This window comes from Leptosomus discolor, chromosome 6, assembly GCF_034619465.1.
Source record: "Leptosomus discolor isolate bLepDis1 chromosome 6, bLepDis1.hap2, whole genome shotgun sequence".
Lineage (NCBI taxonomy): Eukaryota > Metazoa > Chordata > Aves > Leptosomiformes > Leptosomidae > Leptosomus > Leptosomus discolor.
The window spans coordinates 50,681,166-50,699,798 of record NC_141396.1 but is presented as its reverse complement, the minus strand read 5'-3'; the positions used below and the strand labels follow the sequence as shown (position 1 = coordinate 50,699,798).

Here is an 18,633-nt window from a genome sequence, read left to right as displayed (position 1 = left end):
ACTTCAGCCACCTTCTTTTTCAGACAGATCAGTTTGCCAAGCTGGTTCACTATATGTCTGTACTGTGCCCGTGCCATGCAAGGAAAAAACGGGCATTGCAGTGGCAGGAGGCTCAGCGCAGAGTGACTTTTCCCTTAGCAATGCCAGCTATATTTTCACATTACGTAGGAGACAGCTGGTGTTTTCAATACCTGTTCAGAGCATCTGCTTTATGCCAAAGCTTGGTCCTGTGAGAGGACCAATAATAATTTTCTCTGACAAAAGAAGAAACATAGATTCAAGCAATGACTGCAAGTTACAGTGATGCAACCAGTCATCTTCACTGGGCAAGAAAAACTTGACCTTACCTTAACGCTCTCTTCCTTTGGAGCAATCGTGAAGGTTTAAATCTGACTGAGTTTTCTTTTTCAAAATCTGTGAAATGAAAAAACCACAGCATAGTGAAGATGCTTTAATAAATGGGGAACTTTTAGGAAACTAGGTTATATTCTCCAATCAAGTCCTTTTCCACTGGAAAGGACTGCATACAAGGGCCTTCCTTCTAGTCAAAGGAGCATAAGCTGGCATGTCCCAGATGGTGATAAACCAAAGCCTTGCAAAAATGAGTACAGACAGTAAACATACGAAAAGTGTCAATACTTTATGGAACTGCCATGATCTAATCCCAGTATTCGTGGTGTAGCACTGCACCATGAGGCTATCGTTTAAACTCCCTGACTCAGTTTCCCAGCTTATAAAATGGGCAGTAGACATGTTTATGAGGCACTCTGCAAACGAGAAATGCTGCAAGCAGCAAAAGCCTTTTTGGCTGCAGCCTAGCAATACTATAAAAACTGCACATTCACTGCAGAAGTCAGAGATGCCCAGCTGAGGATCTGTTGCAACAACAGTATTACACCATCCATGACAGAAATATTTCTGAAGGTTGTCTACTGTTTGGAAGCTCCCATTTTTTTCTGAATAGCCTTAGATCATGCCTACTTTCACAGAGGAACACGTTTACACTGAGAGCAAAACTGTGTCAGACACAGTCTTATATTCAAAAAGTATTTATCATGAAGCCACTAGGCTCCAAAACCTTTGTGGACCATAACAAGCAATAGGCAATCTCCTCCCTCTTCCCCCGGATTTAACTTTTTCATTTCTGCAGTCAAGAGCATCATTAGAGGTCTAAACGATGACCAGTAGCAGGGGGGACCAGTGCTCCAAGTACCAGTTCCCTTTATTCAACAATGAGGATGCTATTAAGAGACCTTAGAGAACTGCTAGCCAGGAAGCAGGGGAGCACCTGTCCTGTGACTGCTGTTGAAAAACACGTGAAGCTACTAATAATTTACTCCCAATAGGAAAACTGCCTTCTGTCCCCATCTGTATTAAGTCAACTACCCCAAGAACCTAAATTAATAAACAACTGGTCACTGATGCAGTGTTCACATTATTTTTCAAAGACAGACCTGAATATTATGCGACTTGGACTTCAGAACAATTCAAAAGAAGCAATATCCCTTTTACTCTACTGAGATTTAACTATTTCAAAGAAGAGCTAACTGGCAAAAAAAATTTTTTTGCTTATACAATGCATTTTAAAATCTATGTAGGATGTTTCTTATTTTTGCAGAAAGGATTTAATGAAACTTATTGCAGCTGACAATGTGGGTCTTCATTTAGACAATGTATCTTTTGTCTATTGCCCTTCAAAACTTTTAACTCTCCTCTCTTCCACTTCTTTCTGCCAGCTCCCCAGGTAAACAGATTTTTTTTTTTAAAAAAAAAAAGTAAAACATAAAAGACCATTTTAATAGCTTGATAAAGAGGCTTAAAATGTGCAAAAAGGCATTTTTTAGGCATCTGCTACAAGTCACTGCAGATTTCAAGCAGCTTTGCTAATAGCATTCTTCAACTTTAATAGGCAACTTTTTCCTGTTTCTGTTAACATTCATTTTCTCTAAGTAAAGGGAGAATAAAGCACACAGATTACACAGAAACATCTTGTTAGACCAAAACAGAGCATTATAAGAAAAACAGTATGAATGGTATATAAATTATTACATTTTACACTACAACATTAAAATTGCACTCCATGCCATAAGTATCCCCTAAAAAGGCTAGATTTACATTACTGTGAGAAGAGTATGCAGTAACTTAAAAAGCCCAGCTCAGTATCAGCTTAGCTAATCAGAACCAGGCATATCTTAAAATTTATAGCTGTTCTAACAGGATATAACCCATCCTATAGTTTTTGGCACTAAAACAGCTGTCCACCATGAAAACCACAAGTAGACTACAGAGAAATTCTCCCTACACTAGCCAAAACTGGAGAGGGGATATGAGAAGGGAAGAAAGTAGCTTTCATTGCTTTGCTGGGAGAAGGGCTGCTAAGAGGCAGCACACAAAGTGGTCTGATTCTTGCTACCCATTAAACACTTTCAGTAACATTCATACATACCACATCTATAATGCCTCAAAACCATCTTAAATCTTTGCTGTATTTCACAGGGGCAAGCTCCTCTCTTTTCAACCATCCCCTCCTCCCTGCCCCCAGTACAGAAAACCCAACCAGACAATTATATTCTCTTACACAGTTTTGATATTTTATGTATTTCCTCCTGTTCAAATTAAATCCCACATTGGAGGATTAAAGTCCAATGAAACTTATTTACTACAACATGGAAGTCTTAAAATTAAATACAAACACAGGAAAAAAAGTAAACCAACTCTGCTTCAAAAGAAAATAAATATGCCCACATAAGAAACATGAGCTTAACACAGTCTTAATTCAATGGTTAATTTAAAGAAAAAAAAAACAAAAACAAAACCAAACCACCCTCACAGTACCTGATACACAGAAGAAAAATCTCTGCAACAGCATTTTGTTTCTTCTTTCACTAAAGAATTCTAAACATACTCATAACCACATTAAAATAATTTTAAATATTTGTATTTAAAATTAAGAGTTTATTTCCTGAACTATAAATTAAACTTGCTCACAAGTTTAACCATTTGTTCAGTCCAGTCCCCCTCCCTCTTAGGTACAAACTACCAGATAAAACCACTATCCATAATTCAATACATAGGAAATTAAAAATGCTGAATTTTAAAAAAAAAAAAGTACATGCAACCTTCCAGTGTTACTTAGTATATTTAAAGGCCCTAAGTCGGTGGCAAGCTAAACTAATTAAAAGATCCATCTAATCCGATCCTTCAGAAGTGTCCTTTAGGAAATAATGAAATTGCCTCTGTGACTTAACTGCATACTGATTGCTAAAGTAGCTAATGTAGCTGCAGAAGAGCCAGTCAAACAATATTTACACATGCATACCTATATATAAGAGAGATTAAACATACACAAATGAACTGCATTTTCTTCCATCTACTTAGAAGTCTTACCTTGCTCCTCAGAGTATTTAACATTTCCCAAATAGCTGGATATCCAAGGATTTCTGAACATGGTTGCACAAACAAAGGGTTCGGCAAAGAGAAACTACAATAGCAGCTAATTCTCAACCAGCCACAGCCCTAGGCCTGTCTTAGCAATATCGTGTAGAGATTTTTCATAGCACAGGACTGGAGCTGTCAGGCTATCGCGTCCCAGGGAGTACAGTAAATGCATAGCAATAGGCTGCAAGCTGGAGCAGCTCAAGCCAGTAATCAGATTACAAACAGAAATTAGGCACATGAATGCTAAAACAGATTGGGCAATGGTGATTGGGAGATTTATAATATTACCACTTCAAAGACCCAGCCAAATCACACGTTATATTCCTGCAAAATGAATGCAGAACCCTTAAATCCTCATACTTAAAAAAAATTTAAAAAAAAGATAAAAGAAAAAACCCTCCGAGAAGAGGAATAATTCCTTCGTATCTTTAATCAGGATAAACTACAGTGCTTACTTAAGAAAAACAGTATCCAGGCTGCCAAAAAAGTGGACTCTGCTAATCATATCATTATGCTAAACATTTTGCCTAACTATTAGTTGGAACATTTAAAACAGACAAGATTTATGGATAACATATGAGCAAAATTACTGGTGGGGGTGGGGATTTAAGAACAGACACTACAGCTCCAAATATTTTAATTTGAGACAGAAGGTGTAAAATTGCACAAAAGTACTGTCTAGCTACCATATTTTTTATTAAATAGATTTGATGGATTTTGGATTGAAGTGTCAGAACCCTTTGTATTTCATTTTGAAAGTCTGGAAGTATTTGTTTGAAATGGTGCAATAACCCTGGCTCAGTTTTCCACACAGAACTACCTGATTGTCTAACACAGACACACAAAGAAGCATTAACTATGTGATTGAAACAGGTCCATGTACTTAACCCCATCCAACCAAAGGCAGTAACCGCGTACTAGCTTCCCTCCAACAGACATCCTCCCTTCAAAAAGATTTCAACTAGTATCAGTAGAAAACTCATCACAAGGGCGGGGTTGTCAGGACCATGAAAAGCCTAGAAACACAAGACTAAAGCTCTTGACTTTTCTTACCTGTTTGTGTGATATCTGGTACAACAGGACCCTGATCCATGCTGGGAACCTCTAGGTACAGGCAAAATAATAAGCAATGATGCCATGAAAGACACTGCTTAACCACAAGTGAAAAATACAACCTATCAAAAACCTATTTCTGTTGGCTCAGCACAAAGTTGTATTTAGCCTGTCTAGGTCATCAAAATGCTGGTTTTCACGCTAACAAGTTCTTGCGATGGATAGAAGAATATGCACTCCGTCTTGTCTAATGGCCCTACAATTTGTAATTATTTATTTATTTTAAACATGAATAATCACTTTAACCAAAGCACCTTTTATTAGCTGATCTTTCAGCAGTCCAGAGCTCCCTGGAAAGCGAGTCACCAAACACAAGGAAGAAGGCATTGTTGCCTCTGGTTCGCCAAGTAACACCCTATGTTCAGAAAATATTTGTTGGTACATACCACATTTTTTCCTTTGCCTGTAACCTTACTGGTTCTTACATTTAATTCTAAACACTTCACAGCACTACCCGTAGAACACAAAGCGAACACTGCTGTGCTCTCTCGACCAGCTGTGAAGGCCTACATGTATTCACTCAAGCCTAGTACATACAAAAGCAGTAACAAAAAATGTAATCTGTCGACACTGGTTCAAACCTGCCATTAACCTGAAAACCTGCTTTACAGCCTAGACATAAATGCAGGTGTGCTTAAAACACAAAAACAAGACAGTGGAGAAATAACAAAGAAGTCGCTGCTAACAGGTAATGGGGACATTCTGGACCAGTATCTGCATAGGTGTATCAATAAAGACACCCAGTTCTGAAAAGGTCCCTTCTTTCTGAACCCTGCTTGTGTGAAGACTGTTTCCATGATATTGTGAATAGAGGCGTTATTAGCTAGAGCATTTTTAAGCACCTCTAACTCATCTGGTACACAGTAAGGGAACTGTTTCTCATAAAATGTAGATAAATAACATACGTTTGATAAATCTCGTGGCTGCAGTCTCCAGCAAGGTTGAAGGAGAAGTTAGACTTGACAGTTGAGCTGATGCAATAGTTCATGGCTGCCAAGACAAGACAGTCCTACCCACTTCTCTCTGCAGGACCTCTGCTAGGTCCTGCTCCCCTGGTGACCCAGTCAGATGATTAAACTGGTGGTAAATATTTCCTTTTATTTTTGCTAGGTATGCTTTTCAGGAGGTGTCAGAACAAAGAGAAAAGGCACAGGATCTTATGATCAGGAAAGGGATCAACCCTTCTGGCTAACAAAGGAGGTGAGCTCAGCTCGATTGTCACCCCCACGTCTGGCAATGTCCCGTATGACAGAGAGGAGGGGTGTGTTTGTATTTGTGGAGGGACGGGTCAGGCTCGTACATTCCTCTGCTATGCATCATCTCCAACATTTTGACCTCAGCATCCTCCTGGTGAACAGGGTGCAGAAGGTAAAGCACACGGAGCTGCAGAAAAACTCTAAAGTGCCTTTTCACAAATGTGTATATTTTAAAGGAGATCTTGCTTGTGCTGTTCAAATGCTACTCACAGAACACAGTAAGAAGCCAGTTTCTCCTAGAGCATAGGCTACCACCTTTAAAGGAATACTCATGATAGGCTTTGGTGCAAGTAGGACTCCTTTCCCCACTATTTATGGCTGGCAGGTCAAGAATTCAGGGGCCATCTCATGGGACCATAGAGAATTATTATAGAGGAAAGTAAAATACCCAATAAAAGCAACATCTGTATCAAGGTCTTCACAAAAAAAACCTACCCACAATCTAGAGTTTGGCTTCAAGCTCTCTTCATGTTAGGTTGGAAGGAGATCACCAGTCATTGCTCTGTGCATGGTATCTATGAATTCACATTAATGTCACTGCTGTTAATACTGAAACTGTGCTACTGTGCAGAATTTGTGACCCCACAGTTTGTTCAGCATCACTTCAAGATGAAGGATGTTAAACTCTTAAAGCCATGAGATGCTGGAGCCTTAGGGTATTACACCAATGCTATGCACTTCACATAGATAGTTAGGAAGATACACCTGTAGGTAACTAACAACTTCCCTCCCTCCTTTCCACCAAAAATGGATCACCTATTGCAAGACAGGTCTTCATGCTGTCCTTTAACGAGCTTTAGCAGTGGAGAAGATACCTTGGTAAAAATAGTAACTCAGCAGGGTCAAGCAACATTATAAAGAAAAGAAGTCTCAGATTTAGCTTTTTGCTGCTTATTTGGAAACAGCAGGTTTAAGAGCAAGTCTTTCCCAGAAGAAAAGAAATCCATCTCCAAATACTTGATGAGGGATGGAGGAAGAGTATTTTGTCCTTCAAAGAGATCGAGTCTCCAGGATCTAGAAGTATGCTCAGCCAAAATGCGTTATCAAGGTTGTGTTACAAATCGGTAGTAATGTTCTTGTCCTCCTCTGCCATCATTAATTCTTGAGCATTAGCAGCCTCCAACATAAGCAAACAAAGAGAGAACAACAGTTCAGACGTTAGAAAGGGAGGCAGCCCAGCTGGAAGCTAAGTTTGCAGTCATCTGGGCAGAGCTAGAGGTTAAGCATGCATACATTTCAAATCTGAGACTGCTCATGAAAGACCAGCTGGCAGCTAAATGTTGTTCTGAAGCTTCCCACAGGAAGGGAAGGAAAATATCTTCCTTTGTCTGGCAAAACTAATCACTGTAATCAAAGCTGGAGTTTAAACGGCTTGCAAAACTGTTCCCAACTTACAGGGCTGCCAGCCCCAAAACACTGAAGAGTTATGAATCGGGTCTCACCAAGATCAAGTCTTTTTTCTTTCCGAATTTTGACTGCTTATGAATTTATATTTAGAAGAGTTCCTCTGTGATAAGGAGAACTAGATACTTTGTTGTGACTTGCAGTTATCATAAAAACAAAAATCAAAGAAGCCCATGAAAGCTGATTGAAGAAAGCCTAAAAATAATAATAATAAAAAAAATCCACAACAAAAAACCACCAACCCCCCCCCCCCCAAAAAAAAACAAGAATGCAGAGGAAAGAAAACCCACAGCGACTGCAAGAAACTTTCAGCAAATATGCTAGTTAGGTAAACAGAAGTCTGAGCAGCATGGAAAACTGAGATGATCTGTATAAGATGATGAAATCATTTTTTCATCCACACTTCATGAGTAGAGATATAAAGGAGCTCACGAATTGTATTCCACTGCTTTTCTTGACAAGGAGAGCACCCTTGGAATAGCAAGTCAAAGTGAGCTGTGCCAAGATATGAGATGCTGTGGATAATCGCAGGAATGAAGGTCAGAAGAGAGGGCTAAACCAGACCACTCTCTTCCATCACTCCATCTGACCTCCCCTCCCCAGCTACTCACCCACCTCAAGCCACTCTGTCAGTTTTTGGCATGTAGGCATGTTTCTAAGGTAAGTGGCAAGGCACTAGAAAAGCCTCCTTTTTCTTATTTTCCCTTCCTCCCAGTCTCCAACAATTTCTGCCACGGTGTTCAGGAGATTATTTAGCTCAAAGATAAAGGACAGGTCAAAAATCTAACAGAAGAGTACTTTGGTAGTATAAGCACTTAAGAGCAAGTTACCATCTCAAGTCATGTTCAGTCATCCTAGATTGATGGGTTGGCAACGCCAGTTAGTTTCGGATTTGCCATCCAAACCCCATGTACGTGGGCAAGTGATATTCATTTCCTAAATGGAGGGCACTTATAAGGACTTTTAAACTAGGATAAAGTTTCTTGACATGGTATCATCCCTCCAGTGGAACGCAAATGTAATCCTTTTCACTTTGCTTTTTTTCCCTACTCCCACCATGCAACAGTTTTCAAATAACAATCCTGGCAAGAAGATTCCTGTTTGGCTATGATTATGTTTTGGACAAGTCTTCAGATAAACTTCAGCATTCTGTTGCATGTGTGGTGTACTTTAAAACAGGTCATATGCAAAGAGATCAAAAAAGCTGATTAGTAAGTATTATAAAAGGGACTAAGTTTTTTAATACAAGATGACAGACGTGTTAAAAGAATATAGATGGCCTTTTCGTACTGGCTATTTACTCATGTGCTGGGTAAAGGAAGAACAACAGGTATTTTTCCACACACACCAAAAAAACCTTCCAGTCTCTGGATTACTATTTCAGATTTGAAGAAATCTTGCTCAAGTCATTAATTTTAGCAACGAATTGCTCCTAAAAGGATTTTTTGGTACCTCTCAACCTTGCAACACATTTTTAGAATAAGGATCATGAAGGTAATGTCCCCTGACATTCCTACATCTCGTATCACCGTTCACAAAACCGTATGGCAAGAGTGTAGCATAACTAAAAGATCTTCGAGGTTTTCCTCTTTAGGTGTAGGATCAGTCTAGACTGCCTCCTTAAAGGAAGTTCAAAGGCCACGCACCCCTCTCACATGTGGTAATCGGATATACCAGTGAGGCACATTATCCAAAGTGAGTCAGACCTATTTGTCTGTGGGCCTGAAACAGTAACAGAAGATGCCAGGCGTGCACAGGGCTGGCCTGGTTAGGCACAGACTGAGCAAATGGATGGAAATGAGGATAAGGCAGGAACTCTTCTCCCACCAGTACATACAATTTAAATGATTAAACAGTCCAAAGACTTTGAGGAGACATGGGGTTTTACCTAGCAAAACAATATCTGAGAGCATTTCACACTGTATAGCAGCTGCAATTCAGACTGTGAAGGCACAGGGTTAGCCACAGCTCTGTGGACACCCTTCACTGAAGTTGTGACACAAGCAGCAGCTTCTTTTACTACTACTTCGCTGTTGCAAAAACCAAGGGCTTAAACTGCTGTTGGGAGAGATTGCCTGCAGAACTCCTGTCCTCCAAACAAGTGGCCAGGGTTTCTAGGATGGGTTTCCTCATCTTTTGACACGTCTAGTCTCTTCAGTCTCCAGAAAACTTTCCGCCCGAGTGCAATACAACCAGCACAAGGCTGTCTCTTCACCTGGAGCAGCAAATGGCCCCATGCAGTTAAGTGACACAGAAAGCCCAGACACGCTACTGAGTTTTCTCCTGGCTGCTCTTCAACACCTCTGCGCTGCTACGTCCGCATGCCGACATGTAAAAGCCCAATAAGGGAGCAGAGAGAGGCATGCATACCACAAGGAAGAATTTATAACAAAGTTCTTTGGCTCTTTGTGATAGTCATCTAAGGAAAACATCAATTTTGTTTACCACTATGATGTGACATTTCACAGGCCACATCATATCCCTGCATACCGACCTTGAAATATAACTGTCATTTTCAAGCCTCAGGCAGACAGCAACCTTGCAGACAACAAATCCATGACCCCAGCTTCCGTCCTGTTTATAGCATGTTGCAACGCTTTCTCAGAAAATTAAATATTTAGTAAAAGAAATAAAGTAAAAGCATGTGCTTTATTCAAGAGTTGATGGTCAAGGTAGGACAGCTCAACTACACGTACTGTCACTGAAAATAATGTCACTATAAAAAAGCACGTGTACCAGGCTTAATTTGCATCCAGCATGGCTAAGCAAAAATTCATGAGGAAAGAAAATCTGGTTAGCACAGTGATGCTGCAGATCTGGAGCCTGTTCTCTAGAGAGCAGGTTTAAATTCATAGAAGCCATGACCTTTTCTCTGTATTGCCCTCATACACTCCTAAGGCCCCTGCAAAAATCACAAATATGCCCAGCACTCAGGCTACCAGTCACTAATAGCAAGTTAATCACAAGTCAGATCCGAAGAGCTTTCCCAGAGCTGCCCAGGAAAGCTCACACAGCATCTGCCTGTACCGTACTATGGGGATTTTTACTAAAGGAAAAATACACACTTTTTTTTTTTTTTTTTTTTTTAAAAAAAAAGCCTTCTTCCATGTGAAAGTCAGTTTTTATGAGGTGGGTATGAAGCAACTTAGTCAAGTCCTTGTCTGCACACAGGCAGCGGGTGCCAATATTCCCCTTCTCACGGGAGTAGGATCACTGCTTTAGCCAATAACAGTCAGTCTTCCAATAAAGGGCATAAAACTGCACAAGAAGAGAGAAGAAACAAGTCCTGAAGCCATACCAAAAGAAAAAAATAATTCCTCTTATTCAGGTGTGTCTCTGAAAGCAGGCAGCACAAGGAATGATAACACACTTCCCAGCAAAGGCCACCACAAAGCATTCCAGTATACAGAGTAACAGCATGAACCGGTGTCCTAAGGTTATAATCAAGCACATGAAAAATACGTCAGGGAAGAGAACTACAGTCATAAACGTTTACACAAAAGGATTTTATTTTTTAAAGCCATCTTTAGCATAATTCTTGATATTTGTCAAGCAGAGTTCAGTCTCTGACAGCGGGACTCAGACAGCAGCAGCTCCCTGGCAGCACGCTGTCAGCGCCGCAGTACTGGGTCGTATCTCTCGGGGTCTGGGCTGGATCTGTTCTGGGCTGCGCGCTCTCCGTCACCATCCAGCATGTTCTGTCCCCAGACACCACCGCCGCAGCTTGCCTAATAAGGCCACACGCGACTTGACTGGCTGGCTTATAGGTCACCCAGTGTTTACCTTGCAAGCCGGCAGCGCAGCGGCGGCTGGAGCCTACCTACCCCTTTGGCAGGCGGAGGGGGCTCGGCCATCCCTCCTCGACAGCTGTGCCACCGCGCTGCCATCCCTGCACTTGCAGAGCCCCAGGAATCTCGGCAGATTGGCACAAGTCAGGAGCTCTTGCTGCTCCTCCATGAGAGGTTAAGCTCAGCCAACAGCTCACGGCTGAGGGAGACATACTTCAGTTTTACCACAGGCAGCATGAAACTGCAGCAAGTTCAGGCACAGTTTTCTCCACAGCACATTTTAGGACCACTAGACTGAAAAAATAATCAGGTTTCTCACTGCATGAATCGCTTTTAAGTAGGCCAGCAGCGTGGGTATAAACAGCCACCTTCACAGCTCCAAGACAGCAGACAGGTACTCGTCAAACACCACAATGTAGTGAACTAGATGAAAGCAAGGTACAGATACTCATTTGAACACTACTACTTAATTATTTAACATTCTTCATCAGTTACGGTGAGATCCACTGCAATTCAGACAGGCGGCTTCAAAAGCAATGATTTGCTCTCCCCAAAATAGCTATCTGGCAAAAACCCCCTGCTTCCGCTGCTCGCTGCCTCTCTTGTGATTCAGACTAGTTTTTCCTTTATACCTCTCCCAAGGTACTTTCAAGATGCTAGATTTGGCCACCATCCTATCCTCTTTCCCAAGGAAAGCCACAATCCCGCTCTGAGCAGCATGGGTCACCTCAGGTCCTGCAGCACTGTGAGAGCCCCCTTCAAGCAGCTTTTTCCCTGCAGGTCAGCACAGACAGTGTATTTCTGTCCTTCATTTCCCCCATGTCTGGCACTGAACAGTAAGATACCAGGACAGTTCAGATGCTATTTGTACCCTGGTATCTCTAAAATTGGCGTCCAATTTTCTAAGCACTTTGCTGCCTTGAATGAAGTATCCCCAGCAAGTGCAGGCAGAGGGCTCACAGAAACTGTCCCCAGCCAGCAGGCATGGGCACAGAGAGCACAGGTCTATGGCAGGGCACTGGAGAGCAAACTGAGGATCCTGCCCATTGCCCTGGAAACTTGTAGTTCTTGCATTTTGTAAAACTCCGTATCACAGTTCCTCAGTACTATGAAAATGACACCACCCCATGAGGCCTACATACTTACCTTGTACTACCAGATGTAACAATACATTTACCAAATGATTCTCGCAGCTAGAAAAATCTCTAACACACAGGGAGTAAAATGAAACATGATTATCACCCCACTGAAAGAAACCAAGCTACCAGGTATGTTCCTGCAACGAACCTGTGTTTCACGCTATTATAATTAAAAGTGATAGCCCATATAGCCAAATCACTCTTTAAATAGCACATGTTAAAAAACACAGCTGGGAATCATGCTGACAGTTTGTAAGCTTAGGCACATCATCACATCTGAAGCTTTGCCCAGATGCACACACAAATCTTGGCTCAGAACTGCCAATTTTCTGCTAAAAGTCTGTTCTCACCCAATATATGCTTCACTAATACAAAGAAATGGGGCACACAGATTCAAAAAGGGCCAGTCAGATTCAATTATACACAGGTAGTCCTAAAACAAGCTATCTCACTTTGTGTCAAATTTGCTTAGATCAGCAGCACGAATGCTGTAGGAAACTAAACAACACGCTAGGAATGAGATGGACTGGTGCGTGTACATTAAACAGAGTTTTAGGAAGAAGTCAGGATAGTCCTGAACTATGGAAGTTCACACATCCTGGCTGGGATGGGAGAAAACCTATCGGGCTTGCACTACTTGCTAGAGGAAATGGGTTCACTCATTCATTTCTAGTCTCTCAGAATACACACCAACAAACTCAAAGTAGCAGGGGGAACATTGTCTCTCCTCTTAGTTAAAAAGGAGAATCTCAATAAACTCAGGCACATCCAGAAAAACACTGAGATGCCCTCACTGCTTATTTGACACGAGTTAATTCAGGACCATTTCTGTAACTGCACACTAGCAAATGCTTTCAAATGCTTTTACGCTTTTGCAGTTTTAATTTTAAATGGGAGGTAAAGTAACAGCTGACTTTTCTCCATTCTAACACTCCCATTTTCTATGTTTGCTCACTGACATCAAGAATTCCAAAAGACAGGCTTCAGGAAGGAATTTTTGGGACAGTTTAGAAATACTGCAGTATCTCCTCCACCGTGCTAAAGACAGAAAAAAAATGAAAAAAGAATTAACATTTTTTTATTTATATTCCGAATACCTTAAATGCAAAAGGACATCTAAGTGGTAGAGAAGCCACCCTCACAAAGAAGCGTGGCTTTTTCATTGCTCTGGACAAAGCACAGTTACTGTACTCAGTTGTACCCGATTGGTGCAGAGCTAGAGAATAAAGTTCTCACTGAATTCTTCAACAGGGTATAAAAGTAATTTCAGCAAAATCTAGGCATATCAAAGGTGATGCTGAAAGAACAGAGTAATGGCTCACATAAGACCTCAGCTTTAAATCAAGGCTCAAGAATTTCTTCTGCACACACTCCTCCAAACAGGCCACTTCCTCCAGCGAACTTACTCGAGTCAACTGCCACCCCAGCCCTCAGTCACACGAGAGGAAACACACCTACCACGTAATCAACAATTACGTGCTGCAGGCACAACTCACTGAGGAGACAGATGGGGTTTCAATGAGGTAATGGGGAGGTGTTCTTCCGCTGGTGTACAGATGGTCAGTTCAAGCTCAAACGCAAAACATCATGACTTCGTTCAAATGAAATGTAGTGAGCAGAGAAATCAGCCTACAAATGAAAGAGCAAGGGCAGCTGCTTGGGGAGCTGAGAGGTTTGTTCTAGTCCAGCCTCCCTGAGCCACCTCAGGGATGTACAGAGGACAGTCCCCAAGGCTGGTGCAACCTTGATGCCTGTGTGATGGCTGGGAAGGAGTGCTCTGCCACACCACAGCTTTCACAGCCACATGGGAAGAGCTCAGCTTCTTGAGATCTTCCTGAGACTAGAACTGCCATTCCCAGATCTACTACTTTTAGCCTCCTAGCTCTCATCCTTGCCAACCCCTCTTTCTGATTTTATTTCTCCTGCCTTCTGCATACCTCCACATTCCTCCTGTAACCCATTCCCATGGGTAATCCCACCGCACCTGTATTCTTCAGTGTTTCCAAGTCTACTTCCACTTCTCCCCTGGCTCCTCTCCAGGTTCCACTGCAGACTTTCCCATTAGAGACCCAGTCCCACCCCAATGGCTCTCTTTACACACTCCACTCCACCCCTTCCCCAAACCAGGCCACCTTCTTGAGCAGGGTTTTGTTTTCCTTCTCCAGGAGGCTTCAGTAAAGGGCTGTCCAATCTAGCAGACCTGATACTTACTTGCCCCTTTACCAGGCAAGATCTGCACATGGAAACTAAGGATGTGCATTCGTGAGAGCTGAACCAAAGCTTAACTTCAGCAGCACACTGTGGAGCAGGCCAACAACCAGAGGGTGATAATGTAAGCATGCTGATAGTCTTGGACACTTTTCTTTTGCAGGTAAATTCCCTTCATCAGTCAACTTGCTTGTCCCATGAATAGCATCAAAGGAATGCGGTGCTGTTTGAAGAGAGGCACTGACTGTGTGTAATGGGGGAAAAAAAAAAAAAAAAAAAAAAAAGAGATCCCTTAAAAGAGAGAAAAGACAGGCAGCTTGAAAAAATTAGAGCTGGAAAGAACGAAGAACTCCCTAGATGTCTTGATGGTCACTGGTTATTACAGCAATACACTAACAACCAGTTACAGAAAGGGTGCTGGACTAAGTCCTTGCAAGGCAGCTCTTACAACCCAGGTTTTGAAAATATACCTGCAGTAGCATTTGTCTAAAAGTGAGGCAAACCCATCACTGAGGAATAGTGCATTATCATCGAAACCACAGACATACACAGTACAATGCTTCTTAGCCAGCAGGACACAGTGGGACACAGCCCTGTGCCAAGTGATGCGACAAAATCCTCAGTCACTAGGGGCCTGTCACATGTGAACACAGTCTAGTGCCGAGCTAAATGCTGAGCTAGCTCAGATGAGGCAGCAACAACATATTCAGTCACTGCAGGAGGACAGAGCTCAGGATGGCCTGCAAGACCCAGCAGAGAAACAGGGCAAGTTCTGCAGCAAGGCTTCTCTTCGCCACCCATACCACGCTGTCTCCAAATCAAGGACCTCGCAGTACTCAGGAGCAATGAGATGCCACAAGCCTTGGTGAACTTTGGGGTGCATGGACCCCAAGAAGCTTCATTGTTAAAATGCCTCATCATCCTCACAGGCCCCACAGCTACAGCTAGGGCTGGACTCACAGTTTGTGATCCAAGCAATAAACGGCAGTTATACATGAGCTTCAGCACCTTAACAGAGCACGTACGAGACAGGTACACAAGAAATTCACTAAAATGCACATAGTTTATTGTCAGCACAGTGCCCTCCTCACAAAGGCTACAGAAAGGTATACTTATGGCATGAAAATAGTCCTTCTTCCTACAGCAGGGAGCCTCCAGAAGCTGTTTAGGAACTTTATTTCAGCATACCAGCAATACTATCACATTTACAATTAAGTTGTATACCAACACTCCACACAAAGATTTTGAAGTTCAAGCCTTTCTACACCTGGCCTGATTTTTATAAGTGCTAATGGAAAAACTGAATAAAATAAAGCAGCAGAAGAGCTAGCTTCTCTAAATAAATAACAATTTGTGTTGCACTTCAGCATACACATATCTTGCTTTGACTTAAAAATATCAAGTTCTTAAATAGTCAAGTAAACAGAAAAAAGCTCAGTCAAGGCTACAATTCAAGACATTTAGACTATTTTGTAAGCATATTGCTTGCCAATGGCTTTAAGTCAAACTACAGCAGTATTTTAAACTCCCATGGAAAGTATGCCTGCATTAAAGCTCAGTACAAGAAACTTAAACATCCTGACAGCATGTGGCCATGCATGAGATCACTGTGAAAAGCTGCAGCAGTTTCTTCAGCTCTTTATTTTCTTTTCCTGGGAAGTTTGAAACCATAATCGGCAGCTTATACCCAAAGTCTAGTTGTCAAGACAGCACAGACTGGAGTAAGTCCAGGAGTTGCATTAGCTCACAAGATGCAGTAAAATAACAAAATCCTATCCAAGGAGATCTGAGCACTAGAATGCTATTTAATGAAGGCTGAACAAAACTAGAGGACTGCTCCGAGAGAGGACACTATACAGGGATTTCACTTGGAAAGCATAATTTCATTTTTATAGTCAAATTCTCACTTTCTTCCCTCAAGGGCATATGTGTGTATGTATGTGAAAGCATTCTATTAAACAGTTTGGCGTATGTAAGTTCTTAACTAGTTGCTTTTCTGGGAGCTTTTTTTGGCCAAGAATTATCTTTATTTCTTACAAGTCACGATGAGGAAGAGTGTGAGAGCATCCAGTTTCTCATATTCCAAGGGTCTGAGGGTGTGTAAAAACCATCTTTATAGAAACTGTATTTTACAGGGTTTGCAGGAAAAAAGTTTGGTTGGTTGGAGAGGGAGGGGGTTGAGGTTTTTTTCCATCTATTGACTATAAGAAAATTTTCTGTTAGTATAAACACACAGCTCTTGATTGAAGGAGTCTTAGTCACCTATCATATCTTTTTGTCCTGTAATAAATAGGGAAGCAAAGAAAAGCAGACAGTTTGGTAAGCAACCTTGAAAAATTACTTCCTAACATAGTCTCCTCCTTTCTCTTCTTTACCTTTCTAAGGGACGCCAAGTTGAATCAGCAGCAGGAATACCAGAAATCTACATCAGTGTAGACCACTGCATTGTTTTATTTAAAAAGTCAAGCAGTTGTTTCTCTGTGTTAGTGATAAACTGTTAGTTGTGGTGGTTTTTTTCTAATGGGTGAAGTATGCCACTGAGGGTGTACCACGTTCACTGCTTTGTGGCAAATATCTCAATAGGAACATCCAGTAACACACATTGTTAAATACTGCAAAAAATTTATTCCCCAGCCCCTCCCCCTCAAAAAAAAAAAAAAAAAAAAATCAAACTTACATTTTATTTCTATTTCCTTGTCTAAAGGCTTAACTGCTCCTGTTTGTAGATATTTTTTTTCCCCCTTAATATCTTAGATTGTGAAGAAAATAAACAAGTGTGGGCTCCTTACAGGATACATCACTTTTCAATTTAGAGGCTGCAACAGGACTCTGACTTCTTTCCAGTTACCCTAAGAGATGGGTTTGGAAAATAAGATGGTGAGAAGAACTCACAACAGATTTTGGGTCCCATTATGTTAGAATAATAGATAGTTACAACTATCTCCATCTATTGGAATGGCTATAAATACCTTTTTTCCCCCCCCTCCCCATTTTTAATCTCACAAACGTTATGCCAGTTTGTTTATTCTCTCTCTTTCCAAGCACTGGTAGTATTAACGCATCAGGATGGCATCCTATAAATATTCTTACTTCAACTTCATAGAGCATGCTGGCTACCTCTGCCATAAATAAAAGCTACTTAAAAAATGCACAGCCAATATACAAACAAAGCCCATATCTATTAGACCTAAGCCACCTCTCTCCATTAAGCTCTAGTTAGATTACAGGTTTTCTGTAACATGTTCCACATAAAAATTATTTGAATGCCTAGTGCTGCTACTCCTTTTTGGTCAAATATTATAACAATATATTAGTTTTAGCTTCTAAGATTAGTTTCCCTGTGAACCTGCTACACAGAGGCCATACCCAAGCCATCTAATGCCTAAAGACCAGACTTAGGGTGACTTGGTGTCCAGCTCAGGTTTTCAGGAAAACTCCCAAGACCCATACGACAGGTTACTAAAGCAGTAGTACTACTACTAAAGCAGTAGTGGTACAGGACATTCACAACTAGTTACAGCTAATTTCTTGAAAAATTTGAAAAAACCTTGGCTCCAATGCTAGCCATGTGACCCAAGATTTACATGACTGAAGCACCATGTGAAAGGGATATTTTAACATACCTTCATCTTTGAAAGTTTCTATAAAACTGCAATCAAGGAAGCTGAGACACAGATATGCCACATTGTACATCACCAAGGATCACAGAAGATGCTGCAGTCTCTCCACCAATATATCCTACTTGCTGTTAAACTGCTCCCAATACATGATAACTTTTAACAAATTGTTGGTTCAGCAGGTTCGAGGAAGCTGTCTTCTGGCAGAGAAAGACAAATGCTAGCACAGCTACACCCCTTTCCTGGCAGGTAATTTATCTAAATTAGATTAAGCCTTTCTGACCTCCTCCACCTACCCAGAGCTTGGGTTAAATGCAAGGGTTACCTATCCAGCCCCTGTGGTACTAACAGGACACAGCTGAGTAAACAGCTTTGCCCTCTTAAATACAGCAGTGGGACTCAGAAAAAAAGAACAGGCTGGTTCCCGGGACTCCATACACCACTCAAACAGCATCAACTGTTTTGAGCATTATAATGGATATTGTAAGTCAATTTTGCATGATAAAGCGAGATACCATTACTTTAAAAGCAACTGTTAATAAATACAGAGGTTAATTTAGAGGTCATTTGTACAGACAGTCCATTAAAAAGAACTAAGAAGTCAGACATGCAAGTTAGAAGACTTCTACTTTAACATGTTTAATCTGATATTCCTTTAACAATAATATTA

At 41.3% G+C, this 18,633-nt stretch overlaps 1 protein-coding gene across 1 annotated transcript in view; it reads right to left on the bottom strand.

Moving 5' to 3' along the window:
• The window catches only part of SVIL (supervillin), a 105,826-nt gene that overhangs the window by 68,249 nt on the left and 18,944 nt on the right, over positions 1-18,633 (bottom strand). The window contains exon 2 of the mRNA XM_086466384.1: positions 348-414. Within this exon, the coding sequence (XP_086322510.1) occupies positions 348-414 (67 nt within the window). The remainder of the gene's footprint in view (positions 1-347; positions 415-18,633) is intronic.